Here is a 27,207-nt window from a genome sequence, read left to right as displayed (position 1 = left end):
GGTACCAGCTCTTTTGAGAAAGCAGCTGTGGTCCTTCTGCAGCCTGATTACCTTATAGGGTTGCAAGAAATTAGAAGTTGCCTCTTGCTAATTTAAAGAATGTTATGGGTAGTATTTGGGGGTCTCCCAGAATTTTCTGGGCATTGAAAGACAAAACATATGGTTTGGGGGACCCAGAGAGTTAGAGCAAATACAAGCAATGTTTGTTGAGTAGTTACTGTGACCCAAGCACGAGGCAGGCATCAGTTCATTTAATGCTCACGACACTATGGAGAAAGCTTTTAATCCCACCTTGCAGAGGAGGAAACCAAGGCTCAGAAGGATGCAGTGATTTGTTCAAAGTCCTGTAGCCAAGGAGGGGAGGGGGCTGTCTGCCTAGCCTTGACCTAAACAGCAGCACTTCCCTGCCGGTGAAGAGCTTAGCATGGTGCTGGCACAGATGGCAGTTGTTACCATATGGCAATTTGAGCTCAGCTGCCAATTCCTCCTGCCAAGGTCCACCCTGCCCTTCCCCAGTCAGCATAATATATTAGAACCCAGAGATGCCTGAATCAAAGAGGACGGGGCTTGTGTTTCAGACGACGTCATGGGCTGGGAAGAATCAAGGCAGAGAAATAAGGAGTCTGAGATGAGAAGAAAGGAGTGTGCTAAAGCACTGTCCATATCCAAGCATCTAGCCATGTGTGGCCACTTACGGTTATACAATTAAAGTGAAACTGAATTGAAATTTCAGTTCTTCAGTCCCATTATACACTTTTCAAGTACACATTAGCCACATGTGCTAGTGACCACTGCATTGGACGGAGCAGACCATCTCCATTGTCATGGGAAGTTCAACTGGACCACTGTGCCTCAGAGGGTAAGAGTGCAGACACAAGACCAGACTGGCTGATTTCGAATAATGGCTCTGCTTCTGCTATTATTCTGGGCTTCAGTATATTCACCCATAATATAATACTAATATTATAACAATATTATTATAATAATCCCAGAGAAGCCAATGTACCCAGCTAAGGATCACAGGTTAGTCAGTTAATCAAAGAAACAGGGAATTCTAATGATGTACTCCTTAAACATTTTATTCAACTAAAAGCACACACATGTGCCCATTTGCCAATTTATTCTTTATGTGTGGGTCTGTCAATTGGCTTTGCACCTTGCCCTTCTTACATAAACTATGCGCAGAATCCCTCTAGATTATCATGGTTATTTTTTCACAGATTTTTATAGTTGTGTCTTCCACACCTGATTTGGCAGTATTCTTTTTAGCAACTAAGCCTTACAGTGTTTTGATAAAAACAAATCTTTTTTTTTTATGGAATATCTAATTCAAATACAGCATTACACTAACAAGTGCGGCTGGTGCAAACTGGTTTGGGAACAAACCCAACAGACACTTGGCAAGTATGCCATTCATGGCAGAGAGCCGAAGAGGACATAGGGGCCAAAGAGTGGCTTACAGCCGTGAAATTCAGTATGCCCAGGGCAGTAGTGATCCAGACAGAATGGAGAGCACTGGCTAGCCTGGTGAGCTGGTTAAACAGATGGGAATAGAGAACTTTTTTGCACTAATCCTTGAAAACATGCCATAGTGTAGAGTTGTCTCAGGAAGATACCTACCCAGCTAAAGACTACATTTCCCATAATCCCTTGCATCTTGGTATGATCATGTGACTAGATGAACAGACATGGTGAGAATTACTTCCAAACATGGCACTTAGGAAGCAGGTGAGTTCGCCACCCCTATTTTTTTTTTAATGTTATAATACTTCTAATTGTTGTTTACAAAATTAACTCAACTTTGTTTAAACATCTCTATTCCTATTTGAAAACAAGATAAGAGGGGCACCAATGCCCTGGGAGATGTCTTCACGTGACTAAGACCTGACTGTGAGTCCATCATGTGTCCTTCCCGTGAGAGTCACATGACCTTGAGGTGATAATTGCATCCCTTGCTTGGCTGCTACATGACCTCAATGTGATTGTCATGTGACCCTCCCGCCCTTCACACCAATGACTTGTGATCTCCACATGTCCTTGACGTGATCATCACGTGATCTCCACTGAATCACAACATGTCCTTCACATGATCATCATGGGATCACCAGGCAGTGATGATGTGAAGGACACAGATATGCAGATATCACATGAAGGACACATGGAGATCACGTGAATGACATGAAAACATGGTCATCAGGTGAAGGAAACAGAAACCTGGTGATCACACAAAGGACACGAACTGGTGGACATCATGTGACGGACATGTGGAGATGATATGATCATGTGAAGGATGTGGTGATCACATTACACTTGGCAAAGTACAGGTAAATCACGTGATACCCTCAATCCTTCTCCGGGTTGAGTATTACCATTCGTCACCATTTTAAGGGAAGGGAAACTGAGGAGGCACAAGGAACTTAAGTGCTTTGTTGATTGTACACCACTAGGAATCAGTGGAACCATGAGACATTCACAAACACGTCGCTGGGAGTTGCCGTGGTTCTCAGTGCCCCTCACCCCTCTCTGCCCTACATCTCCTGGGCTCCCTTGCCCTCCTCCTTCATAGCAAGTTTGGCTAATGAGAGGCTCGACCAGAAACTGGGGCATATAAGAGGGGATAAGCAGATATGACTCTCCATGTCCACCTGCCGCTAAATACTGTCACCCCTTGGTGGCTCCAGCTCCGGGCAGATGTCTCCACTTGGACTGCATCTTCTGCCTGCTGGGTCAAGTGTCTGAGCTCTGTGCAGGGTCTGCCTCCCTCTCGTCTCCCACCCCCAGGGCTGTTATTAACCTTCTCCTCTTGCATTTCACAGTCCCTTGGATGGCCTGTCAGCTGCGTAACTCCATCCCCTTACTAAATGCCTCTTTTTTATTATGTTGAGTGAAATAAATCATTTATTGAAAAGTACCTACTATATGGTTCTATTTAAGCAAAGTTCAAGGACAGAAAAACTCATCTACGATGAGAGAAATCAGAATAGTGATTTCTGCTTGGGAAGCAGAGATGATAACCAGGAAAGGGCTAGAAGAACACTGTGAGATGATGGACACATCATCTTACCTCTTGGCTGAGGTGTTGCTTACCTGAGTGTGTACATTCGCAAAGACTCTTTACACCACATGTTTAATCCTTTGTATTAAAGGAATGTAACTTATACCTCAGTAAAATTAGTTTAACAAGAATAAATCCCTGTTTAAATACTAAGAGTGCTTTCTCATTTCTTTGTTGGATCCTGATGGAAACACAGTTTTAATTTTTAAACAAATACGGGTAGACCATAGAGGAGGATGTAAAGTTTACACAGTTGGCTTTTTCTCTTTTTGTAAACAGTACAACATTAGACTTCAAAGAGACTTCTGCACTTGGTTGGTTTATTTCAGGCTCTGCCTCCTAGTCCCTGGGAGGTGGCCTTCATTCTCTGCTTTGCTCTAATCAAAACGTTAGAGAAGCCTTGGCCCCTGTGAAATGTCTCACTCAGTATCTGGCCATGCGGGTGCTCAGGAAACGTTAATTCTTACTAATACAAGGGGTTCCGCAGATCACTCGAAAGCCTATTTTTTCTGACTTTCTTCAGAGCTTATGATTTCACCTGGGAGGGTCACAAAGAATTCAGCCCTCTGAGTTCTGCCCTGGGGCGGAAAGGAGGGCTTTCTCAGACAGCACAAGCCTGACACACAAGTTCACAAATTGGCTTGTATTCAGGAACCATTTTACAAAATAAAGGAGGCAAGAGATTCAGAATATCTGTGTGCCCCCTTTTCACCACACCCCCAGAAAAATGGCCAGTACAGTCCAGACCCTGCTGAAGCCTTATTATGAAGGGATGGTTGCCCATCTCTTGCCTAGGGGAAGCTGGAAAGAAAGCTCACCCATGGGCGGCGCCTGTGGCTCAGTGAGTAGGGCGCCGGCCCCATATGCCGAGGGTGGCGGGTTCAAACCCAGCCCCGGCCAAACTGCAACAAAAAAAATAGCCGGGTGCTGTGGCGGGCGCCTGTAGTCCCAGCTACTCGGGAGGTTGAGGCAAGAGAATCGCTTAAGCCCAGGAGCTGGAGGTTGCTGTGAGCTGTGTGATGCCACGGCACTCTACCGAGGGCCATAAAGTGAGACTCTGTCTCTACAAAAAAAAAAAAAAAAAGAAAGCTCACCCATGTGCGCGCTAAAGGCTGAGTGTAGTCTGGGAATGGACCAGAAAACTCTGAAAAACTTGGCCAGCTTCCCAGGCTGTGAGTTAGGAAGGGGGGGTTAGGTTGTGCATCCCCCTCTGTCTCAGGGTTCAGGGGGACCAGGTGGCTTGTGAACATTCTTGACCCACCGGCCCTGGATGGTGTGGACCCAAGCTGGGTTGTTGCCTGCAGCCACGGGCATGGGCAGGAGACTTCTGCCATCAGCCCAGAACCCAGGAACAGGGCAGGGTGGGCATGGCGTCTCCATTTCCAGCCTGGCTCTAGAAGGCACTGCTCTGTGGGCTGCGGCCCCTGGCAGGTGGGCAGGGCCTGGGCAGGCACAGGCGGCGCTGGGTCTCCAGACGACAGAAGCGGTTCTGGTTGGACACCCGGGTGGCCACACCCAGCCCACAGGTGGTGGAACAAGGGCTCCAGGCTGTGCTCCATTCTGGGCAGGGGATGCCAGGGCGTGGTGGAGCCACATGGCCAGAAAACTGGGATCCTGAAGGGAAAAATAAGGAGTTAGCACTGTAAAGCCAGGGCTTGGCAGCCAAAGTGGCCTACTTGCCAGAGGTCACAGCAATCCATCAAATTACTTCATCTCCTCTCTGACCTGTTTCTTCTTATGTAAATTTCCTAAAGGTTCCTGTGACTAGAACATAATGGTGAGTCCACCATGGTCTAGCTTTTCATCCTCCCCAAGCCCCCTTCTTCTCTGTTAAAAATCTGGTGTCCTTCCTTCTAATGCTATGCCAGTGGTTCTCAAGTAAGGGTCATTTTGCCCCTAGCATGGGACATTTGGCAATATCTGGAGACATTTTGGGTTGCCACAATTGGTGGGGTGGTGGCTTTGGCATCTAGTGGGTTGAGGCCAGGCTGCTGAACGTCCCTCCTCAAGAATTACTCATCCATGGGTGGCACCTGTGGCTCAAAGGAGTAGGGCGCCAGTCCCATATGCCAGAGGTGGCGGGTTCAAACCCGGCCCCAGCAGAAAAAAAAAGAATTACTCATCCAGAAGCAGGTGCTCTGGCTCACACCTATAATCCTAGCACTCTGGGAGATCGAGGCGGGTGGATTGTTTAAGCTCAGGAGTTCAAGACCGGCCTGAATAAGAGCAAGACCTCTTCTCTACTAAAAATAAAAAAAACTAGCCGGGTGTTGTGGCGGGCACCTGTACTCCCAGCTACTGCGGAGGCTGAGGCAAGGGGATTGCTCAAGCCCAAGAGTTTGAGGTTGCTGGGAGCTATGATGCCACAGCACTCTACCCAGGGTGACAGAGCGCAACTGTGTCTCAAAAAAAAAAAAAGAATTGCGCAGAATGTCACTTGTGCCAACGTTGAGAAATCTGATGCAACATGTGTGCGTACACATACATACGTGCACATTTAGTGGAGACCAAATTGGAGATAGCTTCTCGTCCTGCTCTCTATGCATAGGTAAACTCATCGGCATTCGCCTTTGCACTGAAACGGATATATCACATTCCATGGCAGGGACAGTAGCCACGGCTGATGTGGTGCTGTGTACCACCTGTGTTACAACTGCTTTACTTGTAATAAATTCTGTAGTTCTCACCACAACTCTATGAGGTGGGTGCTATTATCATCCCCATTTTACAGTTGGAGAAACTGAGACACACAGAAGTTAAGCAGTTTTCTCAGCGTCACAAAGCGAGGAAGTGGCTGGGCTGGTGCAGACTCCATGCACCTAAACCGCCGTGCCCTCCTGCCTTTCATGTGTGACAGGAGAATTTATGAACCAATTCCCTCTTTTTTTCTTTTGAGACAGAGTCTCACTTTGTGGCCCAGAGTGCCGTGGTGTCCTAGCTCAGAGCAACCTTAGACTCTTGGGCTCAAGCAATCGTCTCGCCTCAGCCTCCCGAGTAGCTGGGACTACAGGTGCCTGCCGCAATACCTGGCTAGTTTTTCCATTTTTAGTAGAGACAGGGTCTTGCTCTTGCTCAGGTTGGTCTCAAACTCCTGAGCAAAAGCAATCCACCCGCCTCGGCCACCCAGAGTGCTGGGATTACAGGCGTGAGCCATGGCGCCTGAGCCTGATCCCTTCTTCGGTTGTCCTTTTAAAAAAGTCACGGTTATATAATGATGATTTTTAAAAAGCGACATAGCAGCAGCAAATCTTTAGAGCTGCAGAGTTTATAGTGGAGGTGACTGTCTTTTCTCTCTGTCTCTGCCCATCCCTAGGTTCATGTCCCAGAGATAACCCCTTGCCTAGTTCTTATTTTATAAGCCCAAATAAATAATAAATTAATAATACATAGTGTCGATTGGCACACATATATTATAAATACACTAATGTTATATATCGTAATAGCATACCTCTAGCATGTGATATTTCATCTCTGCTATGCAATGTGGGGCTTTGGCTCAGCTATCCTAACCCCCCCTTCTCCTCCCCACTCTGCCACTTAGTTTTTATTTTTCATTATTTATGATAACAAATTACACGTTTAATCGGCTGCTTCTCTTTTTGCCAGTTTTAAAGAGACCTGGTGACTTTTTTTTTTTTTTTGGCACTTTTTGGCTGGGGCTGGGTTTGAACCCGCCGCCACCTCCAACATATGGGGCCGGCGTCCTACTCCTTTGAGCCACAGGCACCACCCAAGACCTGGTGACTTTTTAATCCTGTTTTCTGCATCTCTCCTCAGCCTCTGCCCCCTCCCAGCTTCTGATGTGCCCAGGTGTCCTGGCACCTAAGAAGAGAAACCCCTGTTTGGACCCCCCAGGTCTGTGGTCCCCCAGGCAGGGGTCAGCCCTGCATTCACCTTGGGATGGAAGGGGCTGGACCCCTGGCCCAGCTCGCTGGTCACACACCCACTCGGGGCAGCACTTGCCCGGGACCTCAACCCTCTGGGGGTGAGGGCAGTCCCAGCTAGGCAGGCGCACGTCCTCACTGCACAGTGGCACACAGGTGAAGCCACCATCCGTGCAGCGGCAGCGGATCCTGCAGTTGGGCTGGAAGGTCTCCCCGTCCTGGTACAGGCGGCCGTTCACCTCGCAGCTCCCGTCATCCTCTCCCACTGCAGAAAAGAAAGTGGACCCCAGTGCTGACCCCCAGCTCTGCATGCACGCTCTGCAGAAGTGCCAGATCTCTGGGCCCCTGGGGAGGGGAGCAGTGCCCCAGCCCAGCAATCTGCAGCACCCCAGCCCTCTACCACCTGGCTGCCTGGTGTGGCATCCAGGATCCTGGCACAGGGTTTTCAGGAAGACTGTCCCAGCTTGAGCCCTGCTCTGCTCTCTTTTAGCTGCGGACCTTGGCCAAGTGATTTCACTCCTTGCTCCAGTTTCCTCATTTGCAAAATGGGATGTAATGGTACTTATTTCCCAGACTGGCATAGATTAAATGAAATTATATATGTCATGATCCCAACATAAAGACCTTGAATAGGCCCTAGACACTCTGTTATCATTAGTATAATTACTGTGTATTAGTAATATTTAACTATTATATACCTCCTGAGCTGAGATTCATGCAATATACACATTGTCCGCCTGCTGTGTTGTAGTCATCTCCCAAGTCGGGGCTTGACTTATTTGCAGGCTGTGTGACTTTGGTTAAGTTACTTAACCTCTCTGAGTGGCCTGAGCAATAGCAATGATGAGAACAGAAATTTAACCTTTGTGTTACCCAAGGTAATGTGCACACAGCACCTAGTATGGGGTGAGGCCTGCAGCAGGTTCTCAGGGAACACTCTGAACGAAGCCCTCAAGATATGGAGTTATTCTCACATCCTCCACTGGACATGAATTGCTTGAGGACTGGGCTGACAGAATTAATCCTGGCCGCCCTCAGGCTGGCTTAGAACCTCAGGTATGCCCTTTGAATGAATACCTGGCACGAGGCTCAGCACATGAAAGATGCAAATGAGATAGTTCTGACTCCTAACAATTCCAGAGATATTTATACACCCTTTCTGGGTGCCAACCACCGTGCTCCTACATAGGAATAAGAAAGTTCATACCTTGTAGGACTCAGTGGGAAGACAGGTGTGAAAGTCACCATCTCCAAGAAAGGGTGAAGCAAGAGCCCTGGGGAAGTGGATGTGAGCTGCGGGACATACAGACAAAGGTATGATGTGTGTGTTTGTGGGTAGGAGAGTGATGTTTCTGGGGACCTGGATGGCAATTGAGCTGGTCTGGGGAAAGTGCTCATTGGCAAGCAGGTTCTCTGAGAAAAACCTCAAATAGATCTGTACACATGTGGGATTTGGAACCACACATACTTGGGTTCAACCCTAGCTCCCACTGGCTAGCTGTGTGACTTGGGGCAAATTACTTCACCTCTCTGAGGCTTGGTGCCCTGCTACTAGGGTTGCTGAAGGATTAAACCAGCTGGTGTTCTTAAAGGATTCTGCCCCAGCCGGGCACATAGCAGATGCTCAACAGAAGGGATTGGGTTATTCTCTTTCTTTGGTGAGGACAGGACCAGAATCAGCTCTCTCCTCTCTCCCTCCAGACCAAGCTCTTAGGCTTCAAATCTCTGATCTGATCATGTGGCTGCTGGTTTTCTAGAAACCACAGGGACAGCTGCATCCGAATCCCCACCCCCAGCCCGGCCAACCCCAAGTCTCCCAGCCTGACTTCTGTGTCACAGTGCTGAGGCCTCCTAGTCACTGGGATGACTTGGTAAATAGAGTGATTGTTTAGGAAAATGAGTGGGAGGGGTGATAATTTTATCATGATTTCCTGGGCCTCCCCTGAAATATCCAGCTCAGAGCTGGTTGGGGTGGGGAGTGGGAGTAACGGTCCCTGGGTAGCCACTCTCCCCACCACGGTGTGTGTGGTCCCAAGTACCACCAGGCACCTCCAAACTTGCTGCTCTGGTTCTTCCCCGCCTGCTTATGCACACCTGCGGCTGCCCAGATCCTGCTCCTCCCTTTAGGCCTCTGTGGTCTTCCTATCTCCATCAACCTCCCCCAAATAGTGCCTTCCTCTGATTTCCCATAGCTTCTCCAAGCACAGAAATCTTGTGATTTCAACATCCTTCTTCCCTCTGGGAGTCCCTCGCAGGGGCAGGAACATCAGAGTGTCATTATTTTTTTCCTTAAGCCACTTGCAAACTGTGTGACTTGGGCGGATGACTTAACCTCTCTGAGCCCAGTTTTCTTATCTGCAAAATAGGGATAATAATAGGACCTACCTCAACGGGAAGGATAAAATGAAATCTTGTCTATAAAGGACTTGCTCAAGGTATGTGCTCAATAAACAGTTCCTGTTACTGCTAGTCCCACTAAAACTATTGTTACTATTCCTTCAACAAATATTGACCGAGTGCCTGGGATGGCCCAGGCATTGCTCTACGTACTTGTGATACAGCAATGAATAAAACAGGCAAGCATCCTGATCCTGCCTTCACTGGAGCTTGCACGCGAGTGGAAGTGAACACAATAAAGTACTAGTTTTATTATGTCGGCTGATGATGAGCGCTAGAAAAATAAAGGAAGGTTAAGGAGTTGGGGAGGGGTCTGCAATTTTAAAATATGGTGATCAGGGAAAGTCTCTCTGAGAAGGTGACATTTGAGTAAAGATGTGAGGGAGATGAGGGAACTTGCCCTGCAGGTATCTGTAGACAAAGAATGCTGGTAGTGGGAACAGCCAGTGCAAAGGCCCTGTGGCAGGAGGTTGCCTGGGGTATTGGAGGAACAGTGAGGAGGTTGATGTGGCTGGAGCAGAGAGCAGGAGGGAGACAAAACAGGAGCAGGATCCCATGGAGCTTTGGAGGCCACCGTGGGGACTTTGACTTTTACTCTGAGGAGATGGGCAGCCACTGGCGGATTTAGGGGAGAGAAGGAGGCACTCTGACTTCTGTCCTGGCAGGAGCCCTCTGCCTGCTGTGCTGTGAATACACTAGGGGCAAGGACAGAGGAAGGAGACAATTATGGGGGTGCTACAAAGTCCAGGCAAAGGATGATGGGACTTGGACCAAGGCGGTGGCGTGTAGGGGCCGACAGGTGTCAGATTCTGGAAATAGGTGAAAATTTGCTGGGAATACTATGTGGGGGGTGAGGAAAAGAAAGTCATCAAGAATTACTCTAAAGGGTTGAACCTGAGCCGAGGAAGGAACAGAGATGCTGTCCCCTGACTGGGATTGCTGCAGGTTTGTGGGTAGGAGGGAGATCAGAGCTCAGCACTGGACATGCTGTTACCTAAATTGGGAATCTGCAGCCCAGCACACGGAGTTGGCCCTCATGGGAGGATGGTACAATGAGTGAGTGATAGAGGTTTTGTAGAAGCACGTTCCCTGCAGAGCCCCAGATTGAGACTGAGCCTCTGTGAGGTCTTAGCTGAACTCTGACTCACTTCAGCACTATAAATCAATCCAAATTATTAAGTATTCATGAGCACCCACATGTTGCCAGACCAACATTGGGAGCTGCAGGGAGGACCAAGGACCAAGTAATTCCTTGGCCTGCGGGTGTTTGAAATCTGAATTTAGACGGCATAAGAGGCCAGGTATGGTGGCTTGTGCCTGTAATCCTAGCACAATCCATGGCAGGTGAATCACCTGAGCTCAGGAGTTTGAGACCAGCCTGAGCAAGAGCAAAACCCCATCTCTACTAAAAGTTGAAAAATTAGCCAGGTATTGTGGCAGGCACCTGTAGTCCCAGCTCCTTGGGACGCTGAGGCAAGAGAATCGCTTGAGCCCAAGAGTTTGAGGTTGCTGTGAGGTATGATGCCACAGCCCTCTACCCAGGGCAACATAGTGAGACTCTGTCCCCCCAAAAAAAGAGATGGAATAAGAAAAACTCTTTAATAAGGTTAGTGACCAAAAAAAAAAAAGCCACTAGGTTCAAATCATATGTTGTGTGTTGAGCAGTTGAGTCATGGAGCCTAAAGTCGTGGAGCCCGGATCCCTGAGTTCCCAGCTGCAGTTCTGCTACTTATGTGCTGTGTCACCTTGGAGAAGGTGCTTAACCTCTCTGAGCCTCTTCTTTCCACTTATAAAATAAGGGTAATATTAGTGCCTACCTCATAGGGTGGTTGTGAGATAAAATGAACTGACATTTGTGATGCCTTCAGTGCCTGGCACATGGTGAGGCCTATGTAAGTGTTCAATAAATAAACTCTGACAAGTGGTTCAGCACCTGTGGCTCAAGCGGCTAAGGCACCAGCCACATACCCCTGAGCTGGCAGGTTCGAATCCAGCCCGGGCCTGCCAAACAACAATGACGGCTGCAACCAAAAAGTAGCCAGGCATTGTGGCAGGCGCCTGTAGTCCCAGCTACTTGGGAGGTGGAGGCAGGAGAATCGCTTGAGCCCAGGAGCTGGAGGTTGCTGTGGGCTGTGATGCCACGGCACTCTACCCAGGGCAACAGCTTGAGGCTCTGTCTCAAATAAATAAATAAATAAATAAATAAATAAATATAAAAATAAATAAATAAACTCTGACAAGTGCTGTTGATGTGTGTCATGGAGAATCAATTTAACAGCGTTGGAAGCTAAGAGTTACTTATCTCAGTTTTTTCCTTAGGTACATTTTCATAACAAACCATCCCTTTCTCCTATGCCCCTGATCAAATAAAGCATTTAACAAGGATTTACTATTGATAACTTGCTGTCTATAAGTTTTATTGTTATTTTTTAACAAGGCTTTTTCCTGCAGATGGATTCATTGTCAATGATTCATGAACCTTTCTCTCTCTCTCGTTCTTATTTTTGTAAAAGTGATAGGCACGTAGATGAAAGATATAAATAGTTCTATGCTTATTGCTTAAAAAAACAGAGAGCAATCGCTTCTCGGCCTTTTGGCTAAGATCAAGTGTCGTATCTGTTCTTACCAGTTTAATATCCGATACATCCTCAATCTGAGGACAGTATATTAAATGGATTTTTGGAGCAGGGGAAAAAAAAATAACAGAGAGCAAACAAAAGCATGTCAGGGGGCATGTGGGGGCAAGGGTTCTCTTGGCATCTAGTGAGTGGAGTTCAGGGATGCAGCTCAATGTCCTACCATGTACTGGACAGTCCCCAACCCCCAGCAAGAATTATCTGGCCCCAATGTCACTATAGCAAGTTTGCCAAACCATGCCCATGGCTTAGAAGAGTGGTGAGAGATGTAACACTTTCAAGTTAGCTGGTAAATGGCAAACCCAGGATTCACACTGCTCTTCTGGGAGAAAGACTGAACGGAATGTTCCTTTGAGAGCCTGTCCCAAACTGGGTGACATGAAGCATGTCAGTTATATCACTGAGCTTCAATTTCCTCCTGTGGAGCACGGATCTGAAAGTACTTCCTGTTACAGGAATATTGTGACAATGGTGTGACTCATGTAGCCTGCACGTAGCACAGTGCCAAACACAGATTATTCTCTAAATAAGGGCTTGCACTTTTATTCCCCCCCCCCCAAAGTCTTGTGAGAATCCTGAGAAAGGGATTGGTGGCTTCTGGTGTGAAGAATCTGGGAAGGATTCTCAGGGGAGGTTTTGGGCTTGGCTTTGAAAGTTGGCAATGAGATGGACAGGTGGGAATGGGGAAAGTCTGTATCCAGGTGGTAGTCATGATCTAAGTGAAGACCAAGAGGGGAGAAGTAAGGCCTGGACCTGAGATAACCTTGGGTCACCAGGTTGTCCTGGAATGGATGGTGTATCGGAAGAGAAGGTGAAAAGAGGTAGAAAAAGGAAAGTTGCCCTTTGATTCAGGACCCCATGGCCACGACCTCCCCACGCACACCCTCCATCAGTCCCGCAAACCTGCTTACAGAGGCAACGGGCTCCCTGGCTGCCGGGGCCTGCCCCGACTTGGCAGACCAGGCCCTGGGTGGGGTCACAGACGTTCAGGTGATCGCAGGGCTCCCCCAGCCGCCGTGCACACACCCGGCAGCAGCCACAGCCATCCAGCACCAAGGGCACCCCCAGTGGGCATCGGGGTGGTGGCCAGGGGCAGGCACACAGTGGCGGGCATGGCTGGGCACACACCTGAAGAGAAAGAGACCTCACTCAGCCATGGGGTTATTGAGATGGACAGTGAGACCCTCACAACTGGTCACCTGTCTGCCAGGCTGAGAGGTATGGGGTCCACATCTTTGTCTCATAGTTATGCAGACCTGGCCCTGGACCGTGGCAGTCTTGGGCACTCCCTAAGAGGCAGTGTGGCATGTGGTCATGAGCAAAGACTGGACCAGCATTAACTCCACTCCTATTTGCTGAGTGACCTCAGCCAAGTTACTTAAGTTCTCTGAGCCTCAGTTTCCTCAACTGTAAAAGGGGGACAATAGTATCTGCCTCAGAGGATTGCTTTGAGGGGTATCTGATTGATGCGTGTCACACCCTCAGCACATTGCCTGGCATGCAGTAGTAGGTGCTCAACACATTGAGCTCTGATGACCATCGAGGGGCTCAGCTCCTCCCACTAAGAGGCGACAGGCCAAAGCAACACACCAAGGATTCAAATGACTGTGTATGGAACATTTCCCATCCTGTGGATACTTGTCTTGAGGACTGGGTACACCAAACAGTATCACAGATTTTCTTGGTCTTTGGAACAATCCAAACGTGTTTCTGACCCTAGGACATGCACTACATCAGGCAGAAAACTTGGTAAAATACAAGACCCGGTCTGGGACTTGAATCAGAAGTCCCAGAGGCCGGTGCCTGGAGTCTGTATTTTTAACGAGCTGTCCAGGGCCTTCTGAAGCTCAGCTAGGATTTCAGCGCCTCTGCCCCACTGCACGTGCCCAGTATGGATGGGGAAACTGAGCTCCAGGGAGTAGAAGGGATTTGCCAGAAGTCAGTGTGTTGAATGCAGAGCTGGAGCAGTCTCAAGTCCTGCTTCTCCCGTGAGGACCCAGGCCCACCAGACGGGAGGGACACTTTTACCGTAACAGAAAAAAGCTTGAGCCAGGGTCCACCCCTCAGTGGCAAGGTCAAGGTATGAACCCAAGTGACCCACCTGCCCCTCCCCACCCAGGTTGAGGAGGCAGTAAAACCATAAATCAGCTGCTCTGGGTTCCCTGTGTGACCACTTGCATGTGGACGTGGAGAGGTAGGTATAATTCCTTATCCTATTTGGTAGGATTCTTATGGGACTAGAAGGTTTTAACTAGAAGAAGGGAGATATACAGTTTAGGAAGATAAAATTAGGACCTCATCTGCCGTGAGGCCCCCAAGCAGGCAGTGACCCCTTTGCCCTAAGCCTCCATCCTGCCCCATCTGGGTAGATCCATCTCCCAAGCTCTGCAAACCTGCTTTCAGTTGCCTGAAGTTCCCACTCTGGCCACCAGGGATCCCACAACTGGCTGACCAAACTCTAGTGGAGACACAGGGCAGGGGGCAACCTCAGGTCTCCAACCTAGAGGGCAGTAGTGGGTAGTAGGTGGGCGTGTGCCTCTTGTGAGGGGCCCAGGTCCCATCTCTGTAGGATTTTCAGGTTCTGCAGAAGATGGCCCAGCTTCACTCCTTAGGTGTGGTCTGGGCTAGTAATCTCATTGTTACCTGGGGGCTTGCTAGGAAAGCAGCATCTAGGGCCCTTCTTCATAAATCCAAATCTTCATTTTAATAAATTGAGGGGATCTGAGAAGAAAGAGCCTGGACTTTGGGTTCCCCTCCAAACCAGGGGTTCAGCTTCCTTGGTTTGTAGTCACTGGGGGACTTTGACTAGAACAGGGGAGACGGGAAATAGGCCTTTTGTTATGCCCTTGGGTCCCCGTTTGGCAGGGGCTGGACTGTGTCCATCACCCAGGATAGCCAGAAGAGGCTGTTGATGACATCAATGACTGTAGCTGTCAGTTATCATAGTTACACCATGTGTGCTGTTGTCTGATTTCACCTTCCCATGCGAGATGCCATCCTTACGCCTTATTCTAAAGACTCAGAAACTGAAGCTCTGAGCAGCGTGGTAACACACCAGTAAGAGGTGGAACCAGGATTAGAATCCATGATCCTGTGGATCCAAAGTGCAGGCTAAGTTGTCCTCTCACAGCTGGGCTTCCTCTGGCCCTTGCTGTGCTCATCCAGGAGAAGCTTAGTGGTGAAACACTGGGCATGGAATTTTCTGGGCAAGAGCTGAGATCCAAGTTCACCCCTGACTGGCTCCATGACTTTGAACCCAGGTCTTCACTGCTTTGTGGTGTGGTGGTGGAGTTCCGTTTCTCCTCTGAGCAATGGTGTGCATACCATCTAGCTTTGAGTGATTTTGCTTATTTCCAGGAGTCTGGCTCCTGCCCCAGTCCACAGCCCTGTGCCCAGGAGCCAGTCGCCTGCCTGGACTTGGAATTCTCTCTTGAGGGTTGCCGGGGCTTCCGTGCTGGTGATGACTAAGTCCCTGTGTTTCTGTGCAGGATGCTCCTTGGCTTCCCAGGACCAGGGAGGGGTGGTCCCATCGGTCTCACCCTGGTGGTGAGGCTGGGATAGCTCTACATGGCCCTTCTTCATCCTGGGCCCCTTCTGCCTCCCAGAATCCCAGATTCCCTGCTCTGGCTACCCAGGCCACCCACCCTGGCATCACATCCTGCCCATCCCTTAGGGTAAAGAAACAGCAGACTGGGTGCCAGGAGAGTTCTCAGCTTTCCCTGGCACAGCCCCGTGGGGCCCAGGAGAGAGAAGCTCCTGCCCCTGCTCCTCAAAGGAGCATAAAAATGCAGTGAGATCATGGCTGTGCGGGGCCGATCCCATGGTTCCAGAAACTCAGCATTTGCTGAGGGGGTAACACAGTTCAATAGCTGTGACCTCGATCCAAGTTAGGGTTGGGGAGGAGCAGACTGGAGTCCCCCTCACTTACCCACGTCTATCCTGGGCTCCACCACTCCACTTCCAGCAAACCCCTTCTCTATTGCAATGGTATATCTTTGCTGTGTGGCTTTGGGAAAGTTGCTTACCCTCTCTGAACATCAGTTGACTGAAAATTGGGGCTAATAATTCCTTATGTGGTTATTGCGCATGTTACACAAGGTGAACATCTCACATGCCCTTTGACAGATGCCCCGTGCAGCACTGGGGGAGAAGATCATTACTGCATGGAGGTGTCTTCTGTCCCCCTGGAGTCAAGATTAATGGGTCCCGCACCACCTAAGGACCCAACAGCATTAATCCCTTTGCTGGATGAACTTTCCAATCAGTGAGACACCATCCAAAAGATCCATACCAATCCTGCCTCAGAGTTAAGCAATGCATGTCATGTCTTTAATCCCCCCATGTATAATGAGGATACCTGCCCCTGCTCTGTAGAGGGATGTGGCAATTGGTATCATTAAAATCCTCTTTTGAGTGCCAAGTCCTATGCTAAGTCTTTTAGGTGAATTATCATGAATGATGTTCACAAAGGCCTCGTGAACATTGTGCCCATTCACCTGATGAACAGACTGAGGTTCAGAGAAGATAAGGGACTTACCTAAGGTCACAGAGCACGGCTGGCCAGAGGCAGCACTATAGGCACCAGGGAGGGAAGCCTGGTTTGGGCATGGAGACTAGAATGTGCCCAGAGGAGGGCCCTGGAGGAATCTGCCATGAGTCCCCCACCCGCTCCACACTGAAGCAGCCAGCAGACTTTCAGGGGCTGGGCCCCCTTACCTTTGAGAGGAGGCAGATGAGAGAGAAGGCCAGGAGGTGGGTCTGTGGTGTGCCTCTCATGTCACTGTGTCCCTGGTGGAGTCAGCTTTGAGCCTGGGAGGCAGGACCTGTGGGTCTTTATGTTCCGGCAGCTGTTCAGTCACTCCCAAGCGGGCGTGCATGCACACACACACACACACACACAAACACACACACTGGGTTTTCATTCCTTGCTCCTCTCCCCATCCTCCTGATCCCAGTGATGAGCCCGTTTACCTGAAGGTGAGACTATGGAGGCCACCAAGGAAATGCCAGCCAGTGTGTATCCGTGTGTGGGTATGAAAGCCTGAGCCAATGCCAGCACCACGAGCCTGTGACAGTCTGGCAGGGGCCTGTCTAGTTCCTCCCAGCCCAAGAGGGCCTTGGCCAGAGCCAAAGCTATAGCTGCTGCGACCCTACCCCAAACCCCCAGTCCAAGCCCAGAGGGGCTGTAGATGCTGGAAGCATTCAGCAAACACTCCCTTTGCAGAGCTGACCCCAAAGCTCCTAAGCCCCATGGCCCCAGACTCTGGGCAGCCTCGGCTCAGCCTGCGGTTTCTGGCAGGAAGATTGGCAGCCACCCAAAGGTGGGTGTGACCCAGAGCAAAACTTCCCTAGGCGGCCTATTTGCTCTTGGCAACCAGGGGTCTCCCCTGGTTTGCTCCCCAGCTTTGGAAGGTGGTCCACAGTGGGTGAGCCCAAGCCAGCTGGACCTACTGTGTGCAGCACTTGCCTCCCACTGCTAGATGACCTGGTCAAACCAAATCCATTTTGATTAATTCAGCCAACTCTGAGTCCTCCTGTGCAGGAGCTGGGGACAGAGCACAGACCCAAGGACAAAGCGCAGGGGGAGACGACAGTGGAAAGACAGGCAGAGCTCCTAGGACCATCACGGAGAGCTCTTGTTCACACCAAGGGAGGGACAGCTTTCTGAAGGAGGTGTCATTTCTGAGAGCCCAGGGAAGAGAGGGTGAGAGGGTGGAATGTTCCAGGCGGAGGGAGCTGCATGTACAAACGCCTAGAGGTGGGTCGGAGCATGAGAAGTGGCGGCACGTGTGGAGAGTAAGAGACATTCACACCCCCAGGGTTTGGGGATGCTCACAAACTTCCAGCCCCTGCATTCAAAGACTGGGCCCCCATCACCTTCACCAGTACCCCAAACCTCAAAGTGATGGAGCTGGAAGGTTCCAGAACGGGCAGTTGGTAGGGGGTAAGACTGGGGGATTATCAGCATGAGGAAACACCCTTCTGCTGCAGACCCCAGGGAAAGAGGCAATGGAGATGGACGCTGAAGATGAAAATGTGGGATTTGATCATTTATGATAGGAGGAAGTGGCCTAGGCGGGTGGGGAGGGTCCAGAGACTTGGGGAAAAATGAGAGAAACAGCACAAGTTTCTGGTTTTTTTTTTAAACTGCTGATGTTTCTATCAGAAGCATGCCTAGGGTATTTTATATCCCCAAATGGGCCATTTTTAACACCCCCTCCTTCACACAGCAAAATCATTTTCAGTAATAATCATGAAATGAAAGAAATATATTTCTTTTTCTTTTTTTTTTTTTTTTTTGAGACAGGGTCTCACTATGTTGCCCTTGGTAGAGTGTTGTGGTGTCACAGCTCACAGCAACCTCAAACTCTTAGACTTAAGCGATTCTCTTGCCTCAGCCTCCCAAGTAGCTGGGACTACTGGCGCCTGCCACAACGCCCGGCTACTTTGTGGTTGCAGATGTCGTTGTTGTTTAGCAGGCTTGGGCCAGGCTCGAACCCTCCAGCCTCAGTGTATGTGGCTGGCGCCCTACTCACTGAGCTACAGGCGCTGAGCCCAAAACAAATATATTTCTCCTGTGAATTAACACTTGCACTTAGCAAGCAAAAACATTTCCTTCCATGGTTCACATTGTTTCACTCTTTTTTTTTTTTTTGCAGTTTTTGGCTGGAGCTGGGTTTGAACCCGCCACCTCCAGGCATATGAGGCCAGCGCCCTACTCCTTTGAGCCATAGGCACCGCCCTGTTTCACTCTTTTTAAAGTGTTAAACACCAATCAATATTCCAAGCAGTCTTGTAAAATGACAAAATTGAAACACTTGCATCATTGTCTTTACCATCACTCTGCATTCATTGTTTATTTGAATCTGCTGCTTACATGCAGAAACATGTCACGCCTGACAGTGGAGTCAGACACACACCCAACGCAAGCTTGAAAGAATCATGATTGTTAGGGACTTAACACTCTCCAATTTTTATTTATTTATTTGCAGTTTTTGGCCAGGGCCGGGTTTGAACCCACCACCTCTGGTATATGGGGCTGGTGCTCTACTCCTTGAGCCACAGGCACGGCCCAGGGACTTAACACTGTCAATCAACCTGTGTTCCTAAGTTCATGTGTATAGGGGCCACTGTGTTCCTACAAGTTCTTCTATGAGGTAACTAGAATATGTTTATTAAAGGATAAGATTAAAATGAGCTCATTTGAAGCTTATGTATATATCATTAAAATTCAACAGTTACCAAAACAAATTGTTGAAAACTTAGATCAGTAAGTGATATTTTCAGGACAGAGTATTTTATCACTGATACTACTTATATTTGCCATCACATGGTAATAATACAAAGCAGACTGCCTTCTCATTTATTTTATTTTATCTTTAAATTCTCTAACTGCCCCTTATTGCTTGCACCCAGGGAAGACCATCCCCACCCTGCTCTCCTCACCAGGATCTTGGTGTTTGCGTTGTTTTTGAGATAGAGTCTCACTCTGTCACCCTGGATTGAGTGCCAGGGCATCATCTTAGCTCACAGCAACCTTAAACTCTTGGAGTCTAGTGATCCATTTGCCTCAGTCTTCCAAAGAGCTGGGACTACAGGTGGCTACCATGACGTGCGGCTAGTTTTTTTCTTATTTTTCAGTAGAGGCAGGGTTTTGCTCATGTTCAGGCTGGTCTTGAACTCCTGAGCTCAAGCAATCCACCCGCCTTGGCCTCCCAGAGTGCTGGGATTACAGGCCTGAGCCGCTTGCCCATCTAGGCTCTTGGTTTTAATAACAAAAGTAAAGCGATTAGGTATTGAGCACACAACAAGATCCAGCCTTCCTGCTAAGTACCTTTTATAAAAAGTGTCATTTCTAGTTTTCACAATCCATGCCTCAATAAAAATGATGGGGGTTCACAAAGGTTAAGTACCTTGCCTAAGGTCACACAGCTAGAACAGAGCCAGACTGTCAGCATAGGTCCATATGACTCCAAAACAAAAGTTGTGGGTTTGTTGTTGTTATTTACTTTTGCTACTACCCAGACAGCTCTCTGTGATATGTATTTTTTTAATTGAGGGATAACATGTGTACAGAAAAATGCTGAAAGTGCACCAGTATTAAATGTATGACTTGATGGCTTTTCTTACACATGCTGTACGTGTATGCTGTTTATACGTGTAAATACATGTGCATGTATAATCACGTGTGTTCGTGGCCAGGCGTGGTGGCTCACGCTTGCAATCCTAGTACTCTGGGAAGCCTAGGCAGGTGGATTGCCTGAGCTCAGGACTTCGAGACCAGCCTGAGAAACAAAGAGACCCTGTCTCTAAAGTATAGCCGGGTGTTATGGTGGGTGCCTATAGTCCCAGCTACAGGCAAGAGGCTGAGGCAAGAGGATGGCTTTACCTCAGGAGTTTGAGGTTGCTGTGAGCTGTGATGCCATGGCACTCTATCCAGGATGACAAAGTGAGACTTGTTCTCAAAAAAAAAAAGAAAAGAATGTGTCATGTATATTCATGATTATGTATATACCCATGTAATCACCACCCAGATGAAGCTACATTTCCAGAAGGTTCCTCGAGTCCCTTTTAAGACTCTGCCCTTCAAATACACCCTTTTCTGACCTCTAGTAATTTTCCCTGACTAGATCACTTTTCAAGCCCTCTTTCTCTCAGACAAGAAGGAAGACATTTGGAGAGATTAGGAGTGAGGAGGAGACCTGAAGAGAGACACCCCAGTCACAGCCGTGCCATTAGCAGAAGGCACGTGGAGTTTTCTTGGAACTTTTCTTCTCTAATAACTGAGGCTGGGCGAATCTGGGCAGTGGAGGCCCAAGGGCCTGGCCAGATCAGGAGCCATGAGCGTGGCGTCAAGGGTGTTGGTGATGAAGTGCTGGGACCGAGGGACCACCTTCCACTGGCAGGTCCAAGCCACTTTGCTGGTTGGTTAGCTGTGGCTCTAGACTGCCAAGTGGGGCACCAGAGGGATGTAAGAGTCCAGGAGGCTGTGGGCCTTTTAGCCGCTGCTGCAGTGCCCACAGGGCCCTGGTATGAGTGAAGCTGCCCCTCGCTTTACCAAAAGGAAATGCAGGCTCAGGAGTCGAAAGATCCCAGCTTCATATCCTGGCTCCCTACTGACTGGGGCCAGGGTGAGGTGAGAGAAGCAACTAGGGTGCAAAATTCAAGGAGGCTTTCTTTCTCAGGTGTAGACCCCAAGAGTGAGCACCCAGGCACAAAAGGAGTTTATGGTAGGAACTCAGCCAGTGTTAGTTGACTGACTAAATGATAATTCCCTATCCAAATATATTAATCAGGATATGTGAGGCTATGCTGAGGCCATAAACAACCCCTCACATCTCAGTGGCTTAACCCAATGAAGGCTTACTTCTTGCTCAAGAATAGTCCCATGCGGCCTAGGCAGGGCTCCTTCTCCAAGCTGCAACTGTTTCTCTTCCCTACTCAGAGTGTGGTCTAAGGACCAACAGCAGAAGCATCACCTGGTTGCTCGTTAGAAATGCAGACTCTCCACAGCTATGATTTAATTAAAAAAAAAAAGAAAAAGAAAAAAGAAAGAAAGAAATGCAGACTCTCAGGCCCCACACCAGAATCAGAATCTGCATTTTAATAAGACACCCAGGTGATTCCCACGCACACTATAGTTTGTAAATCCCTGTTCTAGACCAGTGGCCTCCAAGGTCACCTTGGCAGGGAGAGAGAAAGATGGAGAAATAACAGCATCACTTAACACTCATATTTCATTGGCTAGAACTAGTCACATGACTCTACCTTAACTGCAAGGGAGGCTGGGAAATGCCATCTTTCTGTATGTGCTCATGAAAACAAACCAGAACAAAGGACATATAATATTCTTTGCTATAAGTACCTCGGATCTGGAATATATACCGTTGCTTTGCCAGGCCTCAGTTTCTCCATTTGTTTAAAAAAGGTCTGGGCCAGGCCTAACTTTGTGGAATGTAAGAAATTGCATCAAGAAAGTGAAACTCAGGAAACACATCTCGGTCACAGCATGTGGAAGCCATAAAATACATCTGCAGGTGAAAGGGTGAAGGTAGGTGCTCCCCAGCACCAAGCCAGGTGCTGGGGAGGTGGGACAGTGGAGCTCACAGGTATGATATTAGGGGACTGACTCAAGCAGGGCTGGGAGTGAGGAGGGGCTGCGCTGTCATGGCTGGACGTACTAGTGTGTGACCAATTTGGTCACTAATTTGCTTCATGTCTGTGTAATTCTTCACCTTTCTGGGCCTCAGTTTCCTCTCATAGAAACTGGGATCTGTGGCAGAGGCTGATCAATGCCCATTCTAATATCCTTCTTCCCTTTTTTCTTCAGTCCCCAAACTCTGATTTTATTTGCGGCAGCAAATAAAATTGCTTTGCAGTTAGGCATGGCCGTGGGATGAAGTTGCAGCAGTGGTATCTAAGCAGAAGTGCTGTGTGCCAGTTCTGGGAAGGCTCCCTTAAAAGGAAGGGCTTCAGCTTGGGGCCCGTAGCACAGTGGTTATGGCGCCAGCCAGATGCACCGAAGCTGGTGGGTTTGACCCCCCCCCGCCCCAGCCTGGGCTAGCTAAACAACGACAACTGCAAAAAAATAACCAGGCATTGTGGTGGGCACCTGTAGTCCCAGCTACCTGGGAGGCTGAGGCAAGCGATCACATAAGCCCAACAGTTTGAGGTTGCTGTGATGCCATGGCACTCCACCAAGGGTGACATAGTGAGACTCTGTCTAAATAAATGAATAAATAAATAGCTGCTCTTTTGTCCCACCACCACCACGGATCCCTGCTTTGTCCTGCTTCTAATCGGTAGTAATGATGGAATTTGGCAGCCGTTGCCGAACTCTCTTACTTGCTCTATTATTTCATCAATTTATTTGGTGAGTTTTTCAAGGTGGATGATCAAGCCATCTGCAAACAATGACAGTTTTCTCTTCCCTCCCCATATTTGCACCTCTTATTTCCCTTCCTTGTAGCTTTAGCTTGGCCCCCCAGCACCAGGCAGTAAACAGTACCAGCAATAACTAGCATTTGCTTCATTCCTGATCTTAAAGGACATACTTCCGGTGGGCTTTTGTTGTTAAAAAAAAAAAACCCTCCTAAATTAAGGAACTTCTCTTTTGCTTCTAGTGTGATAAGAATTTTTTGAAAAATCATAAATACATAAGAGTCTTATCAAAAGTTTTTCTCTGTGAATTGACATAATCATACAGGATGGCTTTTCTGGTGTTGGTGCTTTTCTGGGGTCCACCCTTCCTGGTGGTGATGTATCATTATTTTAACTCTGCCAAATTCGGTCAGCAAATATTTTCTTTAGCATTTGCTATCTATGTCCATAAATAAAATGGCCTATAATTTTCATTTTTTTGTATTGTCTTATCTGCTTTATTTCTTTTATTTTTTATTTATTTATTTTTGTTGTTGTTGTTGCAGTTCGGCTGGGGCCGGGTTTGAACCAGCCACCTTTGGTATATGGGGCCGGCACCTTACCGACTGAGCCACAGGCGCTGCCCCTTATCTGCTTTATAACCAAGATATAACACTTATAAATTAAGCTGGGTTGGCTGCTGCTTTTTTTGTTTGTTTGGGTTTTGCTTTTTTTATAGCAACTCATATAAGGTAGAATTAATTATTTCTTAAAAGTTCAACAGAACTTATCCATACAAGCATCTAGGGGCCACTCATTATAGGTGTGGTGGCTCACTTAATCCCAGCACTATGGGAACCTCAGGTGGGAGGATCACTTGAGTCCGGGAGTTCAAAACCAGCCTAGGCAACATAGCAAGATCCCATCTCTACAAAAATTAGCCAGGCATGCTCTCGCACACTGCTATCCCCACCTACTCAGGAGACTGAGGCAGGGGGATCACTTGAGCCCAGGAATTCTAGGTTATAGTGAGCTATGATCACGCCACTTCACTCTAGTCTGGGTGATAAAGAGGGACCCTGTCTCTAAAAAATAAAGTTAAAACAATCTGGATCTTATTTGGGGGGGAGAGGGTGGGGCTCTGACAGCCACTTCAGCTTCTGCAATACTGATTGACCTACTTAAATTCTCTATTTCTTCTAGGGTCAATCTTTTGGCATTTTATACCTTTCTAGGAATTTCTCCATTTTCAATTTTTAAATTTATGAGAAGATAGCTGTTCACAATAGTCTTTAAATTACTTTAAGCCTCTCAGTCAATGTTATTCCTGGTTTTCACTCTGTATTTATTTTACTTCTGAGCATCATACTTCTGTCATCATGATCAATCTCTTTGGGAGTCTGTCTCCCATATTAATTTCATCCTACACACAGTTTTTGCATCTGTTAATCATCCACTATCTTCGTTTATTCATTGATTTGTCCCCAGAAGCTTTTCTGGTACATGAAGCTGCATCTTATTTTAGCTCTTGTGACCCTGAGTGTCTTCAGCAAAGTCACTTACATATAGAAGGCCACAGGCAGACCCAGCAAATGGCCCTGGCTCATGTGGCTAGGCTCCTGCCCCCCAACTCAAGGCTCCATCTCTCCAAGACTAACCACCTTCACACTGTCTCTGACTCAGCCACAGTGGGAGGGGTGAAAGGAGGAGAGCAGCTCCTCTACAGCCTCCTATGCCACACATTCCCCAGGTTGGGCTGGAACTCAGAGATCTGATCCTGGCCCTGAGATCCCAGGGACCATGGCATGGCTCCCCTTGGGGCATGAAGAGTTTAACGCTTGGCATCTATCTGAGCTGGCAAGGATGAGTGTGCAGGGGCTGACCCAGTCCCCCCCAAGGCCATGGATGGAGTATATAGCTCACAGCACAAGTGTGTGACTGCCTCTGCACATGGCTGCCCACACTGGTACCAGCTGGGGTTCCTGACGGTGAAGTGGTCTTCATTTGCTAGGAGGGTTGGCCTGGGGGTAGTGCCAAGTGTGCAGCTGGTAAGGTCTGCTGGAGGTCATGATAGGGCATGGAAAGGGCTTTAGAAATTGGCATAAGGGCTTATTTACAGGCTGAACATGCCAGGGGACAGGCACTGAACCAGGCACATGTTAGGTGCTATAGACATATTTGTTGCACAAATGAATAAATGACTAGGGAGATCCCAGCTCTCCTCCCAGCTCCATCACTGTGCACCCTCAGGCAAGTTCCTTGGCTTCAGTTTCCTCTTTGTAAAAGGAGGGAGGGGTGAACTCCATCTTTTCTAGAGCCTCCTGGCTCTAGGGGGTCTATGTTCTGTGCCTAAAAGCATTTCTAAGGCAGCAGCTCTGATCTGCAGAGAGGCATGGAAAGGGGGGCCTCAGGAATGCAGAGTCCCAGAATGTCAGAGGCGGAGGTGACTCTATAGACTCTCTGATGGCTGACTAATTTCTAGAGTTCAAGAGACCCTATTGAGTTGGAGCCATTTGCTCAGGAGAGACCAGGCACTAGGGCAGAGGTAGCTTTGCTCTTGACCAGACACCTCCTGTGGAAAGCAGGTAACAGGTTATGTTATCCCTACCCCAGCTAAGAGCATCCATTGGTCAGGACATCCAGTCTCCTGGGACTTAGCTCTGACTGTCGAGGCCCTAAGGTGCCATGGTCTGATCCGTGCATCCATCCATTTGTCTATCCATCTATCTGCCCATTCACTCACCCACTTACCTATTCTTCTATCCATCCATCCATTCATCCATCATCTAAATAACCATCCATCTATCCTGTGTTCATTCAACAAACACTGAATGTAGTGCACCACATCCTACAATTAAATAATGAATAAAAAATAAGATCTCTATCCACGACGAACTCACAGACTAGAGAAGACAGAGACAAGCAAAAGGATGATTCCTGCCCAGTTAGTGGGAGATACTGAGTTCTGAGGCAAAGAGATAAGGGAGCTAACCCAGCCTGGGAGGTAGACAGAGGCATTGAAAGGCTTCTTGGAGGAGGTGACATCTGTGCTGAGTCCTATAGCAAGAGTAGGAGGCAATTAAAACACAGGGCAGGAGAGTACCAAGGCCTGGAGGGGGCGTGACAGCTGGAGCTATTTGAGGAGCTCCGAGACCCTGGAGGGAGGTGGTGTCAGATGAGGTGGGAGGAGCCCTGTGTAGTTGGGGAGGACATTTGTGACTGGGGTTGGGAATGGGGACCAAGGCCTTGGGCGCATCCAGAAACTGTCTGGAGAGGGTCAGGCGTCAGACACCAGGTTCCCTCCTCCCCTCTGCTCCTGAGCCATCGTAGGCCACTCACCTCACCTCTCTGGGCCTCAGTTCCCCAGCTGTGCCATGACAGGTTTCCCTTTTAGCTTCTTGGCACCCTTCCAGCACTGAGGAAGCCCTTGAGTCACATGTGGTCAGCAAAACCAAAGCCCATGTGAACATCTGCCCTGGCCCAAGGAGGGAGTTAATTGTTCCCAGTCTCTGCGTGTGTTAGGGGCAGGGCAGGGGGGGCGGGGTGGTGCTTGATTGGGGAACCTCGGTTAGGAGCCACCCCTGAGGGGCTCCCAGTCATGGGATGACAGGATGTGCTGAGAAGGGAGTGAGTCACTGGCCAGTCATCAGTTTGAACCCCAGGATCCCCAGATGGCGGGAGGGGGCCCCATTCCCTGTTCATTGCTGCCCCAGAGACTCCTTCTCAAGATAGCAGATCCTTTGTTAGAACAAAACCTCATATGAAACTTGAATATTTAAAACAGGCCCAAAGGAAACTAAGGATGAAGCAGAAGGTGGGACTCTCAAGGAGCCGGTCCAAGTCCCAGAGTCTAAACACCTTCATCCCTCCAGAGGGGAGACCGGTGCCCGAGGAGCACCTTCATTGGATCCTCTGCCCTCCTGGGCCCTGACCTGTCCTTTCTCCTTCCTGGGGGATGGAGGATAAAGCAGGTGCTTCCTTCACTGCCCCCTGACCCCTGAAGGGCCTCCCTTCCCTCAAAGAGGCTGTGTCTGGTGCCAAGGGCCTCCCCTCAGCACATCAGCCTGCCCTAGGCATGACCCCTGCAGACTTTGCCTCCATCCCTAGGCCCCTGTATCCATCTCCACAATGAGCAGGGCAGGTGACAGATTAGCAGTAACCAGCATGGCAGAGGGCTTACTAGGTGTCAGCCCTCAGAGGCACTCTTTAAGGCAGTGGTTCTCAAGCTTCCTAATGCCACAGCCCTTTAATACATTTCCTGTGGGTCATGACCACTGGTTGAGAACCACTGGTAAGGCATATGTCATTAATATCATCATTTTACAATTGGAGAAATCGAGGCACCAGGAAGTCAAGTAGCTTGCCCAAAGTCACA

The 27,207-nt window shown here is 48.7% G+C and overlaps 1 protein-coding gene and 1 pseudogene across 1 annotated transcript; one reads left to right on the top strand and one right to left on the bottom strand.

Annotated features, from left to right (window-relative positions):
- Window positions 1–4,142: 4,142 nt before the first annotated feature.
- On the bottom strand, window positions 4,143–17,232 carry CCN5 (cellular communication network factor 5). The gene is made up of 5 exons (XM_053574319.1): window positions 16,944–17,232; window positions 16,689–16,803; window positions 12,884–13,100; window positions 6,950–7,204; window positions 4,143–4,669 (listed from the first exon to the last, which is right to left on the bottom strand). The coding sequence occupies exons 2-5, from the start codon at window positions 16,746–16,748 to the stop codon at window positions 4,449–4,451; spliced, it is 753 nt and encodes a 250-aa protein (XP_053430294.1). The 5' UTR covers window positions 16,749–16,803; window positions 16,944–17,232; the 3' UTR covers window positions 4,143–4,448.
- Window positions 11,914–12,037, top strand: LOC128574406 (uncharacterized; annotated as a pseudogene).
- Window positions 17,233–27,207: the final 9,975 nt, after the last annotated feature.

The sequence above is a fragment of the Nycticebus coucang genome, chromosome 21, assembly GCF_027406575.1.
Source record: "Nycticebus coucang isolate mNycCou1 chromosome 21, mNycCou1.pri, whole genome shotgun sequence".
Lineage (NCBI taxonomy): Eukaryota > Metazoa > Chordata > Mammalia > Primates > Lorisidae > Nycticebus > Nycticebus coucang.
Note: the sequence above shows the minus strand (reverse complement) of the source record. Positions and strands in the feature narration are given on the sequence as shown.